We start from the raw sequence: 20,265 nt of genomic DNA on the forward strand, positions 1-20,265 counted from the left end.
AATATAATTTTAATATAATAATTTTTTTAATATAATAATTTTAAGAATAGGTATACAATAATGATGATCCAAAATAAATAGATTATAATTTAAGTAATACTTATATTTCATCTTCACCATTCTGTGGAAAAGGAAAAATTCGTTTGGAACTTTATAAATTTTCACAACAAATTAATGCCAAAGTATGCTCTCCACTAGGCATAATTTTGTTTTATATTATTTGCTAGCATACCGTTTCCAATTATGATGATCTATAAATTTTAAGTAATTTAATATCACAAAACATGGATTCTTATTTATCACTTCGATAGGTCTTTCGCGGCATTGAAATCACGTTGCCACGATAGTCAGCCACAGTTACGTTAATGATCCAGAGAAACAGAAAGAGAAAGAGTGATAAAGGAAGAGAGAAAAAAGCTTCAGGGATTCTCAGGCGCGGTATTGTCCAGGGATGAGATGCCCTTCCATATTACTTCACTATGTGTCGCTATAATGCCCCTCCGTAAAATCCATACAGGAGGGGATTGGCGGTCCCGTAATCTTCGCGAAACCTTTGTGTGCCGTCCGAATAAAGAGACGTGTCGCGACCCCCCATGGGAAGAAGAGAGAGAAAGAGAGAGAGGAGAGCTTTAAACGTAAGAGGCTGATTTCTTCTCAAAATCCTCCGCAACTATTCACTAATAGGTTCCATCGCGTCTTTGATGTTCTTACCACGAGTCTAATGCAATCAGTTAGTTTATCAAATGTAAAAAATTAAGTGAAGTAATTGAGAAAAATCAATCGGTATTTCAAATTTAAAAAGTAAGAATAATATAATTTTATATTAATAAAATAAAATAAAATTTTATGTTAAATATTAACTTTTTGTATGTGTACGCTAGAGGAAGAGATGTTATTTATTAGAATAAATAAGTAGTAATTTAACAGTGACTTTGATTTGGCATAGTTTCATTATTAATAGTACGCAATATTTTACGTGTTCAATTAATTAAACAATCTTGACTGATCCTTCACCAGCGGATCTGTTCTATCTTCTATCCAAGACTTTGATTAACAGGCCTTATCATATAACAAAATGCGTATGCCATTGTAATAAATTATTAATCTAATTCTTGCGAGCGATCAGACTATCTCTGTTAAGAAGCAACCTTCCATAAGTCAATTCCACAGCGAAAGACCGGTAGGTCTAACGATAAATCTCCAAGTTTCTTTTCCTTCCTTTCCCTCTTTTTGTCTCTCTCTCTCTCTCTCTCTCTCTCTCTCTCTCTCTCTCTCTCTTTCTCTTTGCTCCATTCCTTGCCACTATGTCGACCAGGAATTCGATTGGCAGTGCATTTACTGGCGACAGGGATATATCCAGGTCCGAGAGATCGTGCCGACGTCCTGGGAGAACGAAGACGCCCACAAAAGCATTGCGGAATCTACTTACACCCTCCCTAGATCTTTTCGCCTTTGCTCTTTCTTCCTCTAGGCCGTCGACAACTTGGCGGGACCGACGTACCAGATATTTCCGATACGGTACGTACCGTCGACTCGGGCAGAGAGCCGGACGGCAAATTCGCGCCGCGCTTGCAGGAAGCAATTTCGCAATTTTCCTCCTTGACTTTGTCATCTTCGCTTTGCTATTCGCCTTGGCGAAATAGAATTTTCCCAGGTCGAGACGGGAAGCATGGCGGGGACAGCTCGAGTGCAGCCTCTACATCGACGTGTCTTCGAAGAATTTTCAGAATCGCTTCTTCCCAAGGGACGTCTCCCTTCGGCGTCTTAAGTGTCGTTGTATGGGTATATGTAGACGTATACGCATACGCGTACTAGTTCGAAAGAACGCCTTCTCCTTTTTTTTTTTTTCATACTTCAAGCAAAATCGATTCTGACGCTGTTATTTAAGCGATTATGAAACGACTAACATGAAACATTATCATTACTTATTTTTTTAAGGTCTTGAATGAAATATTACTTGTGTACTCAAGTAATAATAATGTAATTATTTTAAAGCGTTAATAATATTAAATTTTTATATCTAGAAATTTTGCTATAATTTTCAAAGTGCAAATTTCAAAAAGTGAAACATTGAATTCAAAAGTGTATATGCAAGTTGATATGCAAGTTTTTAGCGGTGGCAACACGTATTACAAACGTGATGTAGCCCGAGGGTATTACGTCTGCAATGGCACGAGTAAGCTCTCAAAATACGCATACGTCAGGTCTTCGACGTCATAAATGTTCTCTTGTAATCACGAATAATCAGACTTAAAAACTCAACACCTAAAGTTTATCGCACAATAAAGTTTTTTAATCTCTTTGTCAATTTTCAAAGTATCTGAACTAAAAAAAAGAGATCGCGATAGATTAATATTTTCCAAGGAAACTAGTCTCTTTTAAAGTCAAAGCAGAAAAAATACTGCCTGATAATCATTCCGATACGATTTCGCGCATTCTATGTGATATAATATAGAGCGAGCCGACGAATTATATTAGAGGCAAGACGGAAATTGCTCGTCGCTTCACGTCGGACACGTAGGGGGATCGAGAAAATCGGCGTGAATCATATAATTGTTTGATGGCTACGACTACCGCTAGCTCTAGACCAGCCCGGACACATTCTTGCGAGCCCCCGAGAAGACGACCCTTATATTTGCCCGGGAGGAAAGGATCACCACGAAACGCCCTTAACTACAGCGTGTCGTCGACGTTAGTGTTGTACGCTTGCCACCCCCGGTAATCTCCGTGACATCAAACATTTTGTACGATCAACTCAACGGGGAGATACCGGCCCATGCTGACACAATGATAAAGTATGCCGATACCAAGAGTCGATCTTCAAAGGATACATCCTTTCGCGAAATAAATCCTGGGGCGTGCAGTTTATATTTTAATTGAGCTTCTTTGCTCTTTTTTAGTCCAATTCCATAAAAAAGCTCTAAAATAAAATTTTAATTAACTTAAGTAATTGTTCCTTTTTATTTTAAAGCTCAGTAAATTATCAAAGTCATCGCCATATAATTATTATATATCAATTATCAATTATCATAATTAAGGTTTGAAATTTATAATTTAAAATTTTTATTATAAGTTATTTGCTAGTTTGTTAAACGGACATATTTGCTGGGATTGTATTGGAAAATGTTCTTTGCGGGACATCGGACAATCTGTGTTCCCGGTCCGAACGGAAATTGATCGCATTCGAGACGGAAATTTCTCTTCCGAGATATCCGGACTTGGGGAAAGGTTCGCGAGACGCGCCTTACCAAAGCTTTCACAGTTATTATCCTCGAGATACTTGTTGTTTAAGAGATTCGAATCAAGGTCGAAACAAGCCGTCTTGGTACCCCGGACAACACAAAAAAGTATCTATTAAAATAATGAAATATCTTTTTTTATAATTACTTACACTTGAGATATGCAAAATTTTCCTTTAGAAATCAAAGCCTATCAAAAGATACTCCATAATTAAAATGCAATATTCAATTACAATTAATGTATTACAATTAATTTAGATGAAATAAATGAAAAGGTTTAAATTAGAAGAAAATTAAAAGTCTTGAAGAAGGAATGCGCTGAACATTTTATTCCGATATAATAAGCCAATGAATAAAAATTATATTTTTGTATGGCACCTTATATTTTAACCCACCCCTGATTAGAGCGATATTGCGGCGATGTGCGCCAGAGAGCGGTGATTGTTTGCCGAGTGGTAAAAGCATCGTTTTCTGTTTGTCCATCTTTCCACTGCCCGATGCTTTCGTACATATACGTTGTGTTTCTTCTCACACGACCGCTTTCATATCGAAAGTAAAAATTGAATGTAATATAACGATGTAACCTCGAAAAAGTCTCTTCTTTTATCAGTTTTTTTTTTATTTTAATTAATAAATTAATAGGAGAGAGTAATCAATATTAATTTCGATTGAAAAAAAATTGTTGAAAGAATTTTATCAAAGAATTATTAAAGGAAATGAAATAAATAGTGCGTTAACAATGCAATGCGATTGCAGTGCAATTAGAATTAATGGAACCGAAGGCAATTTCGACATATTACATTGCCTGATGTTAATGCACGAGCGCCTGTTGAGGCGAAAATTGCCTCGAATCTGCCCTAAGGATGTATCCGCTTGTCACGAGCCTCACCCTTCGATAATCCCAGTAGGTTGATCATTTTCCTCTAACAATCTTTCTGCCGGGTGACCAGTGTAAACAAAATGAAGATATATAAGATACAAGATTACTCGAAATTTTGTTGTGCAGAATTTTTCTAGCAACTTCTTGGCGAGGAATGTTCTACTCTCTCAGTTTTTTGCTTCGTCGCCATAAGTTCACAGACGAAAGAAGCATAATTACTTTCTCGACGGAATTAAAGAAGAGAGAGAAAGAAAGAGAGAGATAGCGAAAGAGAGAAAGAGAGAGAGAGAGAGAGAGGACGGAGAGACGCGTTTCTCAATCCACGAGCCTTCCCATTCACGATAACGGATCAGCCGCGGGAAAGCATCTTATACCAGGTGATCGCGCTACCTAATTCCCCGAGAGTTCTTTGATACGTCGTCGAAGGCCCGCACAAAGGAAGAAATAAGTATCACCCGGTGATAATCTCGGATCCGCGATGTGGGACACACATCCTTGCCGAAGAGTCCGCGCCCCCGCGATAATTCGACACGAGTATCCTTGAATCCCAGCGATGGTTAAATTTCACATCCGAGATCTCGACGGTAAGACTCGAAAAGCGATAGTACGGGAATTGTTATAGAGATACGAAACGGAGAAGGGAAGATATGTGGTGTTCGCGATATTTTGAGGGATTTTCAAGTTTAGCTATTGCCGTGTAAGTAAAAACCGAATGATAAAGAAGAAGAAGCAAAAAAAAAAAAATGAAATAATTATCTTTAAAATGTTTTTTCACGGAAACAGAAAGAGAGAGAAAGAGAGTTACAACAATTTCTAAAAATTGTTTGTAAAGAATTCTGCTTGTATCACGTATGGAATAATATGCGAAATTTAATCATCTCCCGCAATCTCCCATGTCTCTACTGTCAAATTCGGAGGGGGAGGGGGGGGGGGGGCTTGTCCGGGGTGACGCAAAATCGCCATTTCCGAGATATCAAACGCAGACTCCGTTCCAAGACAAAGTCCGGGACGCGCCTTTTTGATCGCGTCCGTTTCGCTCGCAATGTCGTTTATCCGAACGTTTCCTCTCGTTCCCCATGCTCCTCGTTTTCCAGATGGACCGTTCACGTGAGAGAGGAGACCTCTCTTGACAGTCGCGGATGGACGGTCGCGCGAAACGACTCGCTTCGTTTATGCATTTCCGCTCGGCCGGTTTGCACGGGTCTCCGCCGCGTCGTTCCGCACGCGTTTCCCGATCCCCTTCAAAGGAAACCGCAACGCGGAAACGGTCAGTGTCGTCTAATGATGTGGTCGAACTGCTCTCGACGAGCGTCGAGAGACGAGCCACGGCAAACCGGTATTCGATTGTCGCGTTTGCAAGCTTATCATGCTCGTGCTACAAGCAGATTCCAGACTGAAGAAATAATAATAATTTATTCTTTAACGATGCGATCGATTCGCTCGATTGTACTTATAATTTATCTATCGCTGATTCCTACCTTGCTACAAATAATAATTGCTAATATTGCTTGTTCGAATCAACGATTATATTTTATCAAAATTAATAAGACAAACGTATTTTATTTAAAATGTAATGTTCATGTTTACGCACAATTAAAATTATTCTTGTAATTAATTTTAATTGCGAGAGATAAACGAGCTAGAAAATATCGTCAAATGTCCAAATTTACTAAATTGAATTGTATAATAAAAGTGTAATTAAAATAATGTCTTTTTTTACATTATTATACTTATACGTGGATTCGTATCTAAATCAACAAAAAAGATGTTGACGTCTTAATTCGCAATCTTCAATGTCGGAGTCCGATAGCGATAAGAGCGATGGCGTGGAGATACTCGTGATTCTCTCATCTTCGTTGAGCTGTCGAGACGAACTGAAGAAGTCGCAGCGAGTATCGACGAGACATTCATTCAGTTTGCAAGCGCTTGACAATATATCCCGAGACTGAAGGAATCATTATTACGAATTAAATTAAATAAAAAATTAATTTCGACAATTAAAAAAAAAATCGATAAACCTTTGGATTATTTTAAAATTACGCTAGAAAGAGAGATCTTGAGATTTCTATAAACTCGTGAATACGTACGTGATACGCGTCTCTCGCCTTGAGTCTCATCTTCGCCCTTCTCTCGCAAAGTATCAGATTCTTCGTGAGATTCCTCACAACGTCATTCACTTTCCGATCGAGCGTGTCATCGGTGCAACTGCTCTCCGAATCAGAATCGACAATTGACGACTTGTCGAGCTTTTTGGCGCAGCATTTCCTTTTAAACTCCGGTTTACCGATGTCGAAGGAGCTCTCAGGGGGGTAGAGATCGATCAAAGACGAACTGAACACACCCGAATCTGTCGAACCAACGTACCTCGACAACTTTGACGTTTCAAACGTGGAATCGGCCGCGTATCGTTTCTCAGGTTCGAAATACGATTCTTTCCCTTCTCTCTTACTCGCTCCGATAATGCGACGTTCGCAATCATATATTTTATTGTCCGCGGAACCTTCTCGATCTTCGGATATCTCAAACGTGTCGATCGGTTCGTTCATCGTTTCGATTAAACATTTATTTGACGGGGTGTATTGCGCGGATGGATCACGCCGCGCGATGTATTCCGGGTTGGAATACGAACGACCTAAATTTGAGTCCAAGTTCGAAAGTGAGTTCAGACTTAAGTTTGAATAAGAACAATCATAGTAAAGATAGTTTGAACGTGAACTCGAATCAATTATACTCTTATTTACAGTCTCAACAGCAGATTTGTTTTCGTTCTTTGTGGACGAAATCAGGCTTGGAATCCGCATGCAAGAGAAATATTTAGAAATTGTGGAATTTTTGCTCAAGTATTCACTCATAACGTCCGTCGATATCGGGTTACAAAATTGCGTTGAATCGAAATTTGTTGATCTCGATGCAATCATCGGCATGGACTTAGATTTTTTAACCCTCATAAGTGATATCACATTTTCTGAACTGGGAGCTACATCGTAAAACCGACGATGGAGATTACTACTTTTTTGAGAAATAGTAAAAAAATCTTCCGTGTCGTTTTCGTTCTTCTCAGACGGAGGATCGTCAAAGTCTCTGTCTATCCTCTTCTTAATGTTTTCCAAGATGGCCACCTCGCCTATCTTCTCCTCGACGATTTTCTTGCGATATCTCGCTTCTTCCAAATCAGCAAGTCCCGCAAGTGTTAAGTCTCTCGTATGTTTATCATCCCTTGAAATTGCAAAATCATTTTTCAGACAAACTTCACCGAAAGATTCATTTTCAATCGAGAATTCTTGAAACTCGTCATCGTCATCCTTTATTAAATCCAAGTCGGAGGGAGTGCGTTTGACGAAGCGACCTTTTACTTTCGTCTTACTCTTGAAAGTTTTATTTGAAGGATGAACCATCTCCTTTATCGCGAACGCTCGAGCGGAATCACATCCGAAAAAAAAGTGTGGAATCTTTTCAGGATTTCCCGTCGAGGCAATGGTATTCTTTGAGACTGTTCCATTATTAAGATTATCAATGTGCGATATCTCTTGCGTATGTTTATTTCGGTCATTTCTCGATTCTCCGGTAGTTCTTTTAACATTTAATAAATCGCCCTTTTCCTCTAACATATTTTTTCCTTTCGCAATTGTCGACCTACTCTCATCCCGTATCGTATTTACTTTCGTGTCGACGCATGTCGATGAAAAGTGTCCTCCACAATTTTCTGGATTACTTCGCAAATTCTCGTCGCTGCAGCAGGTTTCCCGTAACGTTGCCGTTATCTCCTCTATCTGCCGATTCACGGCCGTGAATTTATTGATATACTCGGCGCGCTTGCTCTCCAGAAGTCGAACACATAGCCACGGTTCATCACGATGGCTTCTTCCGCTTGAGTTATGCAAACCCGTGGCGATTGTCTGACTCTCGTCATCGCAATGTTGGCGATGACAAATCTTCTCGGTCATTAACCTCGATCTCCTCTTTGTTTTTCTTCGCCGTAAACTCTTTCTGCTCGAAGTTTGAATTTGTGCATCTTTAGTCATGCAAGAATTAACGCATTTGTGGTTTTTTTTTACAGGGAGATTTTTAAAGTTGTCACGAATAAAAGAGCAATCGCCAGAAGTGTAATCGTTTTGTAAAGTATCTGATGTATCGCCACCTTCCTTCCTTTCAATATATTTATATGATTGATCACGATGGGAATCATGATTACTTTTTTGATTCTGATCACATCTAGAGATAATCTTTGCGGAATCTGTACAACCGATTATCACTGTTTGGTGATTTGTGTGCACTTCAAAAGATATATCCGCTGATAAGTTTGACTGTGCATCCCAATATTTGCACATGATTGGCCTGAAGTTGTTACAAATATATTCTTTAATATAACGATATAAAATTACAATTATTCTTTAATTGATACTATAATTATTAATATTATTATTATTTTATCATAATTAATATAATAAAAACTATGTTTACAATTATTAAAACCTAAATTGAAACGCCTAAAATCGATGCTGTCACAATAAACTTATATAAAATATTTTTAAAGTACGTTAATTATATTTTAAAAAATGTCTCCTTTGCACATATTTTTAAATACCAAATATAAAATTTATTGAGATAAATGTTATCACCTGCGAATAATATTAAGACGTTTCTTAAAGTTTCTTATTTCATCATATGAGCTTGAGAGACCATCGTTTTCGCTCAAATCTTTCGCGAAATGCAAACCAATAGAGTAGATTCTGGGGGCTTCCAAAACGAAACTTCTTTTATCATGTCGCAACATATTATATTCACCGTTATAATCGCGTTGATTATCGCAAAGATATCTCGTTAAGAATTCCGGACGCCAGTTTCGACGTATTCGTATCTGCGACATAAAATTGCTAGGATATCGAAAGATGTTCTTCAATTGCTCGATCACGAGTGACACTGATGTTTGAACTATCTTGAATCTCTTACGTGGAGATTTACGCAATCGAAGTTGCGTATCTTGAGGGACATTGCTCTCACGCCTACGAGATAATGCGAATGCAAATTAATAGAGCTATATGAATTTTTTTGTTTTTAATATATCTCCTATGTCTATTCTATGTTCTAATATTAAACTTTTATCTGATTTCTTTAGATTATTAATTTGCTAGGATTAATCTTCAGGATTGATTAATCTCTCATATATATATATATATATCATATATATGTTAATAAACTTACATACGTCCAACCTTGAAGAAGTTTGAAGATAAATATTCATTTTCAATATCCTCAAGACCCATGACGTCATTCATTCACTATAGTTTTCAACTTGTGCACGCATAATAACTTTCTCCAAATAAATAAAATGTATCTTCTTTTACATTACGTATTGTGATTTCTAATATTTGTATGTGTGTGTGTGCAATCTTCATGTAATTCGTTCTCTAAAAAATCGAATGATATTTTAAATCTTAGAAATAAGATCAAAATATAACAAACCTGTAAAAATACAGACAATACTCAAGGCAAATGCAATTATATGCATTTTAGGAAATATACGGAAGAAAGAAATATGATAAAAATATAATAACCTCTTTGCGAGTTTTATTCAATTTTACGTCTTTTCAAACATAACATGATCTGACATTTCTTTAAATAGCATTCGTGATTAATAGAAAAGTGTGAGTTTGGAGTTTTTAATCATTGTGGATATAAGATGATTTAATCTATATTATTTGACATAACAGTAGGTTAGTTTGCTCAAGCATGAAATCCTCATTATTCGAAAATTATTATTCCAATACCTGTCGGTCGCTGATTTATTCCTACATGAATTTCACAATACAGATTTGAACTGTAATTTGATAAAGAGGAAAGAAAAACTGCGCAATCTGTCAAAATTATGTCGATATGTCTAAACCGTGTCGTGAATCGCTGACGTTGTGAAAAATCTCGATTTCGAATAATAATCATCGAAATTTAAACAGCACAACATTTTGTAAAAATATATATATATATATATATAAAAACAAGATATATAAACATATTATAAAATAACAAAGGATAAGATGTAATATAAGTTTAAAAATATAATAATTTATTTTGGCCCTAATAGATTGCTCAGTCTTCTTCCACAAGAAGAAAGAAGAAAATTTAAATATTATTAGCGCAATCGATGTCTCATTAAAATACGATCGTGAGGACTATTCCGCGAAGGGATGCGCAGACTGCTATGAAATTCTCTCTAACCATTTACAATCGCCGTAGTATTAAGTCATGTACAACGGAATGCTTTATCACATAGCAGAGCTAATTAGTCTATGCATTTAATGAAGACCATCCCTGACTGTCTCTTTCATGTATCACACATTATTGTGCACAGCGTTCCATTTCTATCAAGGCTAATTTTTGACACTGAAGAAAATTTATAATAGAACAAATTTATGATTTTTTTTTTCTACAATTAAAAAATAATTATTATAAAAGTAAAATTTTTAGAAATTAGCGATTAAGTTCTAAATTAATTCTCTGAGCAACTTCGCAATGCATATCAACTATAATTTTCCTTGTATCGCACTGGAATCATTATTTTAAACATGAAAAAAATAAATTGCAGAACCTTGTGGCAATTTATCGATTAATCGTTTGTAACTTTGCGATCAAATTTACATGCGTATAAAATTTGATCGGATGCGATTCGACTATTACGGATATTTGGAGAAACCTTTCGTCACATTAGGGTACATTCGCGTGGTTCATTGAACGACTGCTTTCGTGTTCAAGTTCGTCGCTTCGCCGCCCTGCCCGCCTTTGCCCTCCGACTCTTGTTACCGCCACCCTCCTTCCTCACTTTTAACCGCGCTTCGCCTCCTCTTCCGAGCACTTGTTGCATGTCCGTCCACCCTCGAGAGATCGAGAGATCGTTACTACCGAAGTTCCGGATGCTGGTCAGAAAATTAAAGCCATGAGAAAATCGATTCGATCAGTGGTTCGATCGATGATTGTATAATTCTCTCAGTTTAAATTTCTTTTCTTCTCGATTATACTTATGCAATGTATAAAAATTATAATTTGCATTTACAAAATTTTTTCTTAACAGTAAATGCGATTTAAACCACGATTTTGTGAATTTCCCGTAGTGGAATTTTCTGCGGCTTTGATTTCACCGAGTCAGCAAATTTCTCGTTTCACAACACCTATTTGATCGCTATCTGGGAGGGTCAAGACGCGTGCACGCAAAAATACGTGTACGCGAGAGAAGCGTGCGCATAAACGCACCTCATCGCACTTGATTGCACGAGCGATGAAATTATTAACGTAAATACCGGTGTGTGCGCGTGTATGCAGATCGCGTTCGATTAGTACAATCTGGGTTACAGTCAAAGGTTGAACACGCGACAATTGTTCAGGACGCCTGACTTTTCATCCGCCACACTCGCCAATGCTTTTAAAGGTCATTGCGTTTCTCGAAAGACCTTGCAAAAAAATTCTATCGTTCATACCACAAAATTATTATTCCAAAGGGGAAAGAATTTCAAAAAATCAGAAATTTAAATTAAACGTTGCATATGGTTCAAATTACATTATTATTATATATGTAAATTTGTAGTCACATTTTGTATATCCGAAATTTAGCTTTTCGCATAAAAATGGAGAACATAAAAGATTAGTTTTAGTCTTGAAAATATTTTTTGTATTAAAAAGCATAATAATTTATAAATCAACTCTAGAAATATTTCTTATGTATCTTACAGACGGAACTTCAGTTTCGGAAATTCAGTTTTCTATTTATTGATCGTGTCAAGCTTCAAATTGAACGTTGTTATCGTTCACGAGTGACAGGAAAATTTCTTCTTTCTTGCAACTTTCCGATCTCTCCTTAAGTAAGGGATGCTTTTTAAAGCAAACTCATTTACATACGTCTAACTTTCGCGCTTTCGCGTTTCATGCATGCATTCTTCGACTCGGAACTCATTTGTGAAATAAGAATTTCCAGCTCTCTGTTTCTTTGGTGACAACGAATAAAAAAGTCAATTCTGAATAAAAATATGTTATTTTGTGAAGACAATAAAAGTTTCTTACAAGATTAGTGACGTATGAGTGCTTATTTATTTAGGACCTCGATAAAATTTATCTTTCATATGTTTCTAATATAATTTTTTTAGTAATATATAATATAGATATAGATAATCATTATAGTAATCATTACAAATATAGATAAACGTAAAAAGATTAATTCTATACGGAAAATCGTGCAAAGTCAATCCGATATGATATTGCGCGTCGTGCCTATACTTTCCCTCAATTTCCTAGTAAAAAGAAGAAAAGAGCAGGGGAAGTATGCATTGTGGTCAACGATAATGCGTTTCCTGGTAAGTAATTACTCCTACAAACGTATACGCGTGTGCATCTTTCCAATAATCGAATAACCAAAACGACGCAGCGACATTGTGTCGCTAAGGGAAAATTTTATTCCAAATTGATTTAAAAAAAGTTTAGAAATTATTCTAACAAACTAATAAGCAAAAAATGATTGTTAAATCGATCATCTTTCAAAATACTCATACACCACGGCACTTATCGTCACTTTTAACATCTTTTCATAATAAAAGAAAAACTATTATTAATAACTTTTCAAAGTCAAATGCATCTCGATGACTTTAATGATGTGCGAAATTTATGTATCTTCGCAGATTGAATATTGTCTAAATACAAACATAAGAAAAACAATTGACCAGAAGGAATTTTTTTCTTTAAAAAAATGTCATAAATCGCTCGTCTATTCACGGGCGTAGGGTAATGCGGAAAAGAAGTTGAATGAAGTGCAGCGATGGGGTGTTGTTATGTTATGCGAGGTATGGGAGCGTACCGACACCCTCGACACCCGGAGCGTTCTCTGACACTTGGCCAGCCGAGGGTGCTCGTCCCTTTTTTTGTGCCGCCCAATGGATGCAACGGTCCATTAGTCCCTGTTTTGATGCCTCGGCTTGGCGTCATCATCGAGAACTTTGAGTAACGAGCTGACACCCTCGTATTAAATTTATTAAGGTCGCGTGGCTACGACGAGAAGCCTGCAATTTCGCGATTTAATACACAAGAAGGACTCGCGCGATTAACGAGAGTCTCGTTCGACGCGTGCGCATTAGCTGGGGCGATTAATGTGAAAAAAAAATATATCTATATATATATATATTTTACCAGCACGCGCTCGCGCATTCGTGTCAAGGAACTTCGTCGGAAGTCTCTAGCTCGGGAAAGTTACGAATGCTTTAAATATACGAAAAACACGCGCTTTTCTGCACGAATACGAAACATTCTAACGTCATTAGAAAATAAGAAAAATAATATACAGGATATCATTATACGTTAGATCTACATGATCTTTCGATATTAAAATCACATCGTTTAATACACTAATTCCGCAATAAAACATTGTACAAAAATCGATGCTTCAGAACCAGAAGTTGCGTTCGCATTATTCCCGCAATGTCCGAAGTGACGTTGCTTATCGCAAATCTCGCTGCGCGCGAGGCCGGAACAATAACCAGCTAAAATTCCGGGTAAGTCTCTCGTTCCTTTTGGCATTAATGTCTTTTTATCGAACAAGCGTGATACGACGGTTGTGCCGTGCAATTTGTATTGTCTCGGATATATCGTTCTATCGCACGTCGGCAAAACCGATGTGCCGGCGAAACCTTCTGGCCTAACGGTGCAATTGCATCGCGCGCGCAGCGGAGGGAGGGGGGGGGGGAGGGGAAAGTCACTTTCCCGCCACGTGAAATTGTCCGGGCACGATCCAGATAAGGCATCCAGCCAGTATCAATTACAGGGGCGAACGGCGAGTAGCGACGGCGACGGGGTGTATAATGGCTGGCCCGGATAATACTTTAAGTCACACTCGAGAACGAGCGAGCAAGCGAGTACTATCGCCCTTCTTCGATCATTATTGCTCTCTTTCTCCCGACGGTACGCCTAATTACTAATTATTACGACGTAATTGTGCGACATTACTGCTCGCGTTACCGCCAGCGTTGCTGCGTAATCTGCATGCGAGGGCGGACTACATTATTCGCGCTTACACTTCGCAACCGCGCTTTAGCGGAGGCAGGACTGTGTTGCGTTGTGAACCTCGCTTCGAATGTTAACTTGCTAAGTTTAGTTCGCTATTTTTCTCGCTGCGCGATTTTTGACGACAAAACACGATTTGCAAGATTCAGATAAGGATAAAAGATAATGTACTAAAGATTTGTACTAGAATATATTTCCTTCATCGCGACGAATATCGATTATATAAAGAATTAATTGAATCGTTGGCTATAAATGCAAATGATACTATTTTATCAATTTGCCTTAATTTTAATGATTTCATATTTAATTTAACGGAAAATATCACCGAGAAGGCAAGTTAATTTCGAAAAGATTGATTAAATAATTAACGCGCGAATTCTTCGTTCTTTTTACGATTTTGCTGATACCCTTCTATAACTGTAGAAAACTTACGTGACGTACATTTTTGCCATAATGTAATAATCACGCGGGGAAATAAATGACGCTTTTGCATTGAAGCCTGACTGGCGCGAGTTTCTCTAATAACTTAAATGTCGATAAGAGCAAGGTTTTCTTATGACGAATGTGTAACCAGATGCAAATGCGACCGATTAGTATCGGCCGCGACCGCGGCGAGCGAGCAAGTGTTTCAATTAGCGATTTCTTACGAAATCGCGCCGCAGTACTGCCATTTCTCAGCCATTGAAATTTACCTAATCTCCGTACATGTATGGATTATATTATTTGCATTTACATTTCTGATTCGCACATTGTTTAATAGAAAACAGCACGAGGAAAGAATGTGTTATGATTGTGAAGCGACGTTTCTCTTTACATCCGCGTAGGACATATGATCAGCCTTGAACTTTTTATTTTCAATTTTTTTCTATTCCGCTAATGTAAAATTTCACTTTAAAGAGTATGTACAAATGATAACATTAATAATTTATAGTTAAAATGATACAAAATAAAGATTTCACTTGTGAAGTATATTAACACACGGAAAGAACACTTTTGCTGGTAAATTTAAAAATTTGACTAGATACAGATCTGAAAACAATTTTGTTGGGCCTTCAAAATTATTATATACGATATTCAAATTGATTGTTAGAAGATCAAACATTGTTGCAGTTTAGATTATCATCATATTTAAGTGTTCTACAAAATAAAATTTTGATGGGCCAATAAAATTATTTTCAGATCTGTATCAGGTCAAATTTTTAGATATGCCAGCAAAAGTGTTCTTTCCGTGCACAAAAATTAGCATTATATATCGTAATAAAATTATTCATATATATAATGTAAATATAACACGCTAATTTCCGCGACAAATTTGCGATTGATAGGGCATGATAGGGGAACTTAGAAAGACCAATGAAGATCATTTGTATATATCACTCTGTACACATTTATCAATATCGGGTATCAACTTTCATGGAACTTTCATGGAATCAATTCTCCTTCGATTTTCGGATTACGTCTCCCCTTTCTATTTCTTTCTTTTTCTTCCACATTTTGTAGAATCTCGAATTTTTATCTTTTCTTTTTATTATTTCTTTCATCATCTTGTAACTAGCTAATCACAAACAATTATAAATATAAGATACAAAAGCTTAAGATCTAATATAAAGGGTTATAATTATAAGTAACAATAGACACCCTTTCTCTTCGATATTACCGTAACCGATGGTGTGGCATCATTGAGCCCATCATCGGACGCTTTTCAATCGCGAGAGGAGATCTCCCCCATTGTTTCGTACAGGCATTCACGGTCTTCTCCGATCCTTCATGGGTTCCCATAGTCGCGGTGCTCCTGTGGGAACCCTCTCCTCGCAGGTCGCTGGTGATTCCTGTGGGAAATATCCGCGTCCCCATGCAACGGATCTACGCTGGGGCTTTATGGCGTGCAAATTGATTTACATGGCCGCTCGCACTCGTTCGCTCGCTTGCTCCTCTCACTCACGTCCCATAAAAATCCGATAACTCGAATTTATCCGTTTCACGTTATGCGCGACGACACGTGCACCGAGCGCGTTCGTAAATTTCGCAAAATTAATTCAACGACTCGGCACTTCTCTGATTCACTAAGTTCACCGTTCAAATTACGAAGGGGAATGTATATCTTATAGATAAACAACGCACTCCAATTTATCCGAGATTTATCCGCGTCATGTAAACATGAATATATATCAATACGATAATATACTGTACTTTTTATATATTGAACATATTGTATCTTTTTTCTATCTTTAATAATAATAAAGAATCTGTATTGTTTTAATTAGCACTGCTTTTCTTACTATCAAAAAATGTTTACACATTTTTTATAATACCTTCCGCAAATATATTCTTCCCAAACTATTTACTTTCTCTCCGACGTCTACCCTGCATTTTCGAAAACTCGATTAAGTTAACGATAATACGCTAACTAGCTCGACACGTGACTGTGGTCCATCAACAATATTACATTATCATATTCGTTGCAATGTTTTACGATATTGTCTACCCTTCTGAAGAAGTAACCCTTTCTCCCTTGGGTCTGTTTCACGGCTCATGAGATTCACTAGTACATAATTTCCATCCTACCCACAGTCTTAACTATAATAGCAATCACTTGCTTTTTATTCAAACAGCATGTCTATACGAGTATGTTATTTCTGTCTTTCCTACAAAAAAAATTTCTAAGAAAATCTGAATAAAAAAGAAAAAAGAATTGTGGGCAAATAATAAGCACCGCTGTTGTTTAAAAAAAATTACAGAAGTAAAAATTAAATTACAAAATACATCAGCGCGATTGATGAATTAGAATTCTTAAATATAATTCGGGAAACAAATAGATTTCTGTTCGTTTGGAATCAATTTAGAAGGCTCCGAAGAAAATCGAAGAGCTTTGGTAGTATGCGATGATTACTTTTTTTCGAAACTGCCGAAACCACGTCCGCCCATCACTCTGCCGATAGCTCCTTCTCCCAGAGTTCATTTAACAGTTCACGGGATTCTGCAACGAACGTGCGATCACGCGTGGCCTCCTCCTGAGGCTCCCCGGAGACCCGCACGCACGCCGGCGTGCAGCCTCGTGTGTACATACACGCGTTGTACGTATTCGCGGTTACTTCATCATGAGAACAACACGCACACATGACGGATGGACGGCGGCGTCGAAGAAGAGGAGAAGGAAGAGAAGGAGGAGATGGTGCGCAATACAATGCGTTACGGCAGCCAGAAAATTCGCGATCTCGACATGCGTGCCCGGCACGTGTCGCGCCGGATTAACGAGGGTGCGTAGCCGCTCCTTTCCTCTTCGTTTCCTTGTCTTCTCTTCTCCGCGCGAGAGAAATTTGTTGCGAAAGTGTCGGTACGTTGACGAGGGAGGATCAGCCTCGATTGCGAGCTCTGTCGTCACGCCCCCTCATCGCCCGCCACGTAAATATTCGTTTAGGGGATTCCCGTTTGGATCTTGTGTTCATTGCAAATCGTTGTCGGAAATCTCTTTACGAAGGACCTTTCTGTATATAAAGCAACTTTCCATTATTTAACACTACCCGTTTGCATTCCTGCTATTTTATTTGCATTATATTACATTATTTATGTCACTGTCAATTTGATAAATATAATAATAATAGTTTCTCATTTTTTTAATTATATTAGAATCATCTACTTCGCTGGCATTATTTTATATATATATAAAAAAAAAAAAAACATATCGATAAAATAGATGAATGCCTAACTTGGTATAAACATCGTTGAAATAACTCATTTTCAAAAAAGTTGTTAAATTAATTAATTTGTTAAGAATTAATTAATTTAGCTAAAATAATTATCAAATTCTCTAAATAACTAATAATTCGAGAATTATCAATACATTATAAGTTAATTTTTTAAAAATCGATCAGGGATACAAGCTATTCGCTTTGAGAAATAATGTCGCTTAGTTATTATGTCGCAGATAACATCAAAATTTGATATCGTAATGTTCGGTCACAAAATCAATAGAAATAAGAAGGAAACATCAAAGGAAGCAGCCCATAGTCCCCTGACTGCGACACGTGTATACCCTACATACGCACGTGCGTGAAGAGGAGTTGCGGCGCTGCGGCGCGTTGGTGTGCGTCGATGTGCACCCGCGGCAAGACGGTAGCAGGTCGGGGCTAGAAACTGACTCACCCTGGACCCACCAGTATATTATAGCGTGTGAGAAAGGTATATGCCGAAAGGGATGACAGGGAAGAGAGAGCTGGGCACACAGTGACGGTGGAAGAGTTTCACGAGAGAGAGAGAGAGAGAGAGAGAGAGAGAGAGAGAGAGAGAGAGAGAGAGAGAGAGAGAGAGAGAGAGAGAGAGAGAGAGAGTCCACCCGTGGCTTTCGCCGCCCCATAAGCAAACAGCGGGATGCGAATTTACAACAAAAAAAGGATATTCGCCAAGAGAGAGATAGAGAAATAGAAAAAGAGGCCGATAGAAAGGGATTCTCCATTCCTCCTGTTTAGGGCTCGGCGATGTTTGATCAGATTGACTGCGAAGCAGCCGCGGCGAGGGTTAATTAAAAAGGGGATAGAGCTGATTTGATTACTGTATTTCGGACGAGTCGAGTTCGTACTCGTCGTAAATTTTCGATTATCGGGGTATCTTTCCGGTATGTTTCTTGTGTCGGAGATTAGTCAATTAATAGACGCTTCGCCGGGCAAAGAGCTTGCTTTGGCCAGGTTTGCACAAATGGGAACTCAAGGAATAAATTTTAGTATTCTTTTTTTTTTATTGGTATTATCGCAATCGGAACGGAAGTAGTAACCTAGAAGTAGTAAACCTAGATCTCAGATAAACGCGACTTGAACATTTTATTTGTCTACAGTTCTTAAAAAATATACCTCGTTATAAATCGTATGGTAAAAAGTTAAAACAATCAGGAATCTTACGAATTTTACGAGCGTGAGAACGAAAAAGGAAATACAAACGAGCGGAAGCGTCGCCGCGGTGGCGACAGCATTTCAATGGCACGTGCAAAGAGCAAACGCACGCACGTACGCATGCACGCACACACACGTGACATTTAGTAATAAATCGAGGATATTTCAGCAGCGGTCTCCATCGGCGAAGGGTGCGATAACGCGTCCGATAAAATAGGTGGTACCTGCTCGACGTATGTATCGGCCGCAACCATCGTGAGTCACCATCGGATTTTTAAGGGGGACGAGGCCTCCGCAACAAACGATATTCCCATTATGCAGCATCGGAGGGGCACAGTATCGATTTAATAACGCTTTTGTTTACCGGTAATGAGTCTACGTTAGACCGGATGCAACGGCGAACACAAGAAGTCAATTAAGTCGTCGTCGAAGAATTGAAATATTTTAATTTTTAATTATCTCTTTAAATTAGTGCCGTAAGCGATTTCAAAAATTAACACCGACGTAATTCCGACAAGTTTTTCAAAAGTTTACAAATTATTATATAAATTTTTGAAAAATTTATGTCGCGCGAGTATATCGTGCTCAAGACGTAACCAATTCGTTCGTGTTCGCCCAACATGCGCACGCGTGTAAATTGTGCATGTAAATTCACACAGTTTAGTCGACAACTCGCGTATATTCGCTCATATGTGCAGCTGATTAAGTTACTACCAACATCAACTTCTCGAATATCGCCTTCGCTCATGAACAATGCCACATTCGCTAACTTTGCACCTTTCGCTCGATGAGATTTAGATCGACAAAATCAAGTACTAGGATTCAAGGAAATTCGCAGACGAAATACCGCACTCGGTACAATCGTAAAAAATTTTTAAAATATAAACTTTGATCTAAAACCATACATGGAAATTTTTTTCTATTAATTAAGATTGTTTCTAAGTATTACTTTTTTACAATATTATACTTTTTACTAGCTGATTTTGTATAAATAAATATTTTATATTAAAATCGTGAAATTTCCACCAACAAAATTTCACCAGAGAGAGTTATTTTGCTTATAATTTTACTCTGTTAAAACTTAATTATTTATTATATTACCTGAAAGTTCATGAAGAGTTCTTATTCAACATCAAGGATAAATTGTTACGTAAAATACTTTTCTAATTCGCGACTTCTTTGGCTTCCTTTGAAAACGCGGAAAGTTGCGAAAGTGCAATAGCTCCTGCAG

The 20,265-nt window shown here is 37.7% G+C and overlaps 1 protein-coding gene across 3 annotated transcripts in view; it reads right to left on the minus strand.

The window, feature by feature from the left end:
- Positions 1 to 5,623: 5,623 nt before the first annotated feature.
- The window catches only part of LOC105434342 (uncharacterized), a 55,730-nt gene continuing 41,088 nt past the window's right edge, over positions 5,624 to 20,265 (minus strand). For 2 of the 3 annotated variants that reach the window (XM_089073142.1, XM_011650040.3), the window contains exons 2-5: positions 9,322 to 9,527; positions 8,739 to 9,122; positions 6,207 to 8,454; positions 5,624 to 6,064 (exon numbers count right to left, since the gene is read on the minus strand). In XM_089073142.1, the coding sequence (XP_088929268.1) occupies positions 5,873 to 6,064; positions 6,207 to 8,454; positions 8,739 to 9,122; positions 9,322 to 9,395 (2,898 nt within the window). In that variant the 5' untranslated portion in view covers positions 9,396 to 9,527 and the 3' untranslated portion in view covers positions 5,624 to 5,872. The remainder of the gene's footprint in view (positions 6,065 to 6,206; positions 8,455 to 8,738; positions 9,123 to 9,321; positions 9,528 to 20,265) is intronic. The other variant, XM_089073151.1, reaches the window with a different exon arrangement.

The sequence above is a fragment of the Pogonomyrmex barbatus genome, unplaced genomic scaffold, assembly GCF_055798465.1.
Source record: "Pogonomyrmex barbatus isolate J1 unplaced genomic scaffold, ASM5579846v1 scaffold1, whole genome shotgun sequence".
Classification (NCBI taxonomy): domain Eukaryota; kingdom Metazoa; phylum Arthropoda; class Insecta; order Hymenoptera; family Formicidae; genus Pogonomyrmex; species Pogonomyrmex barbatus.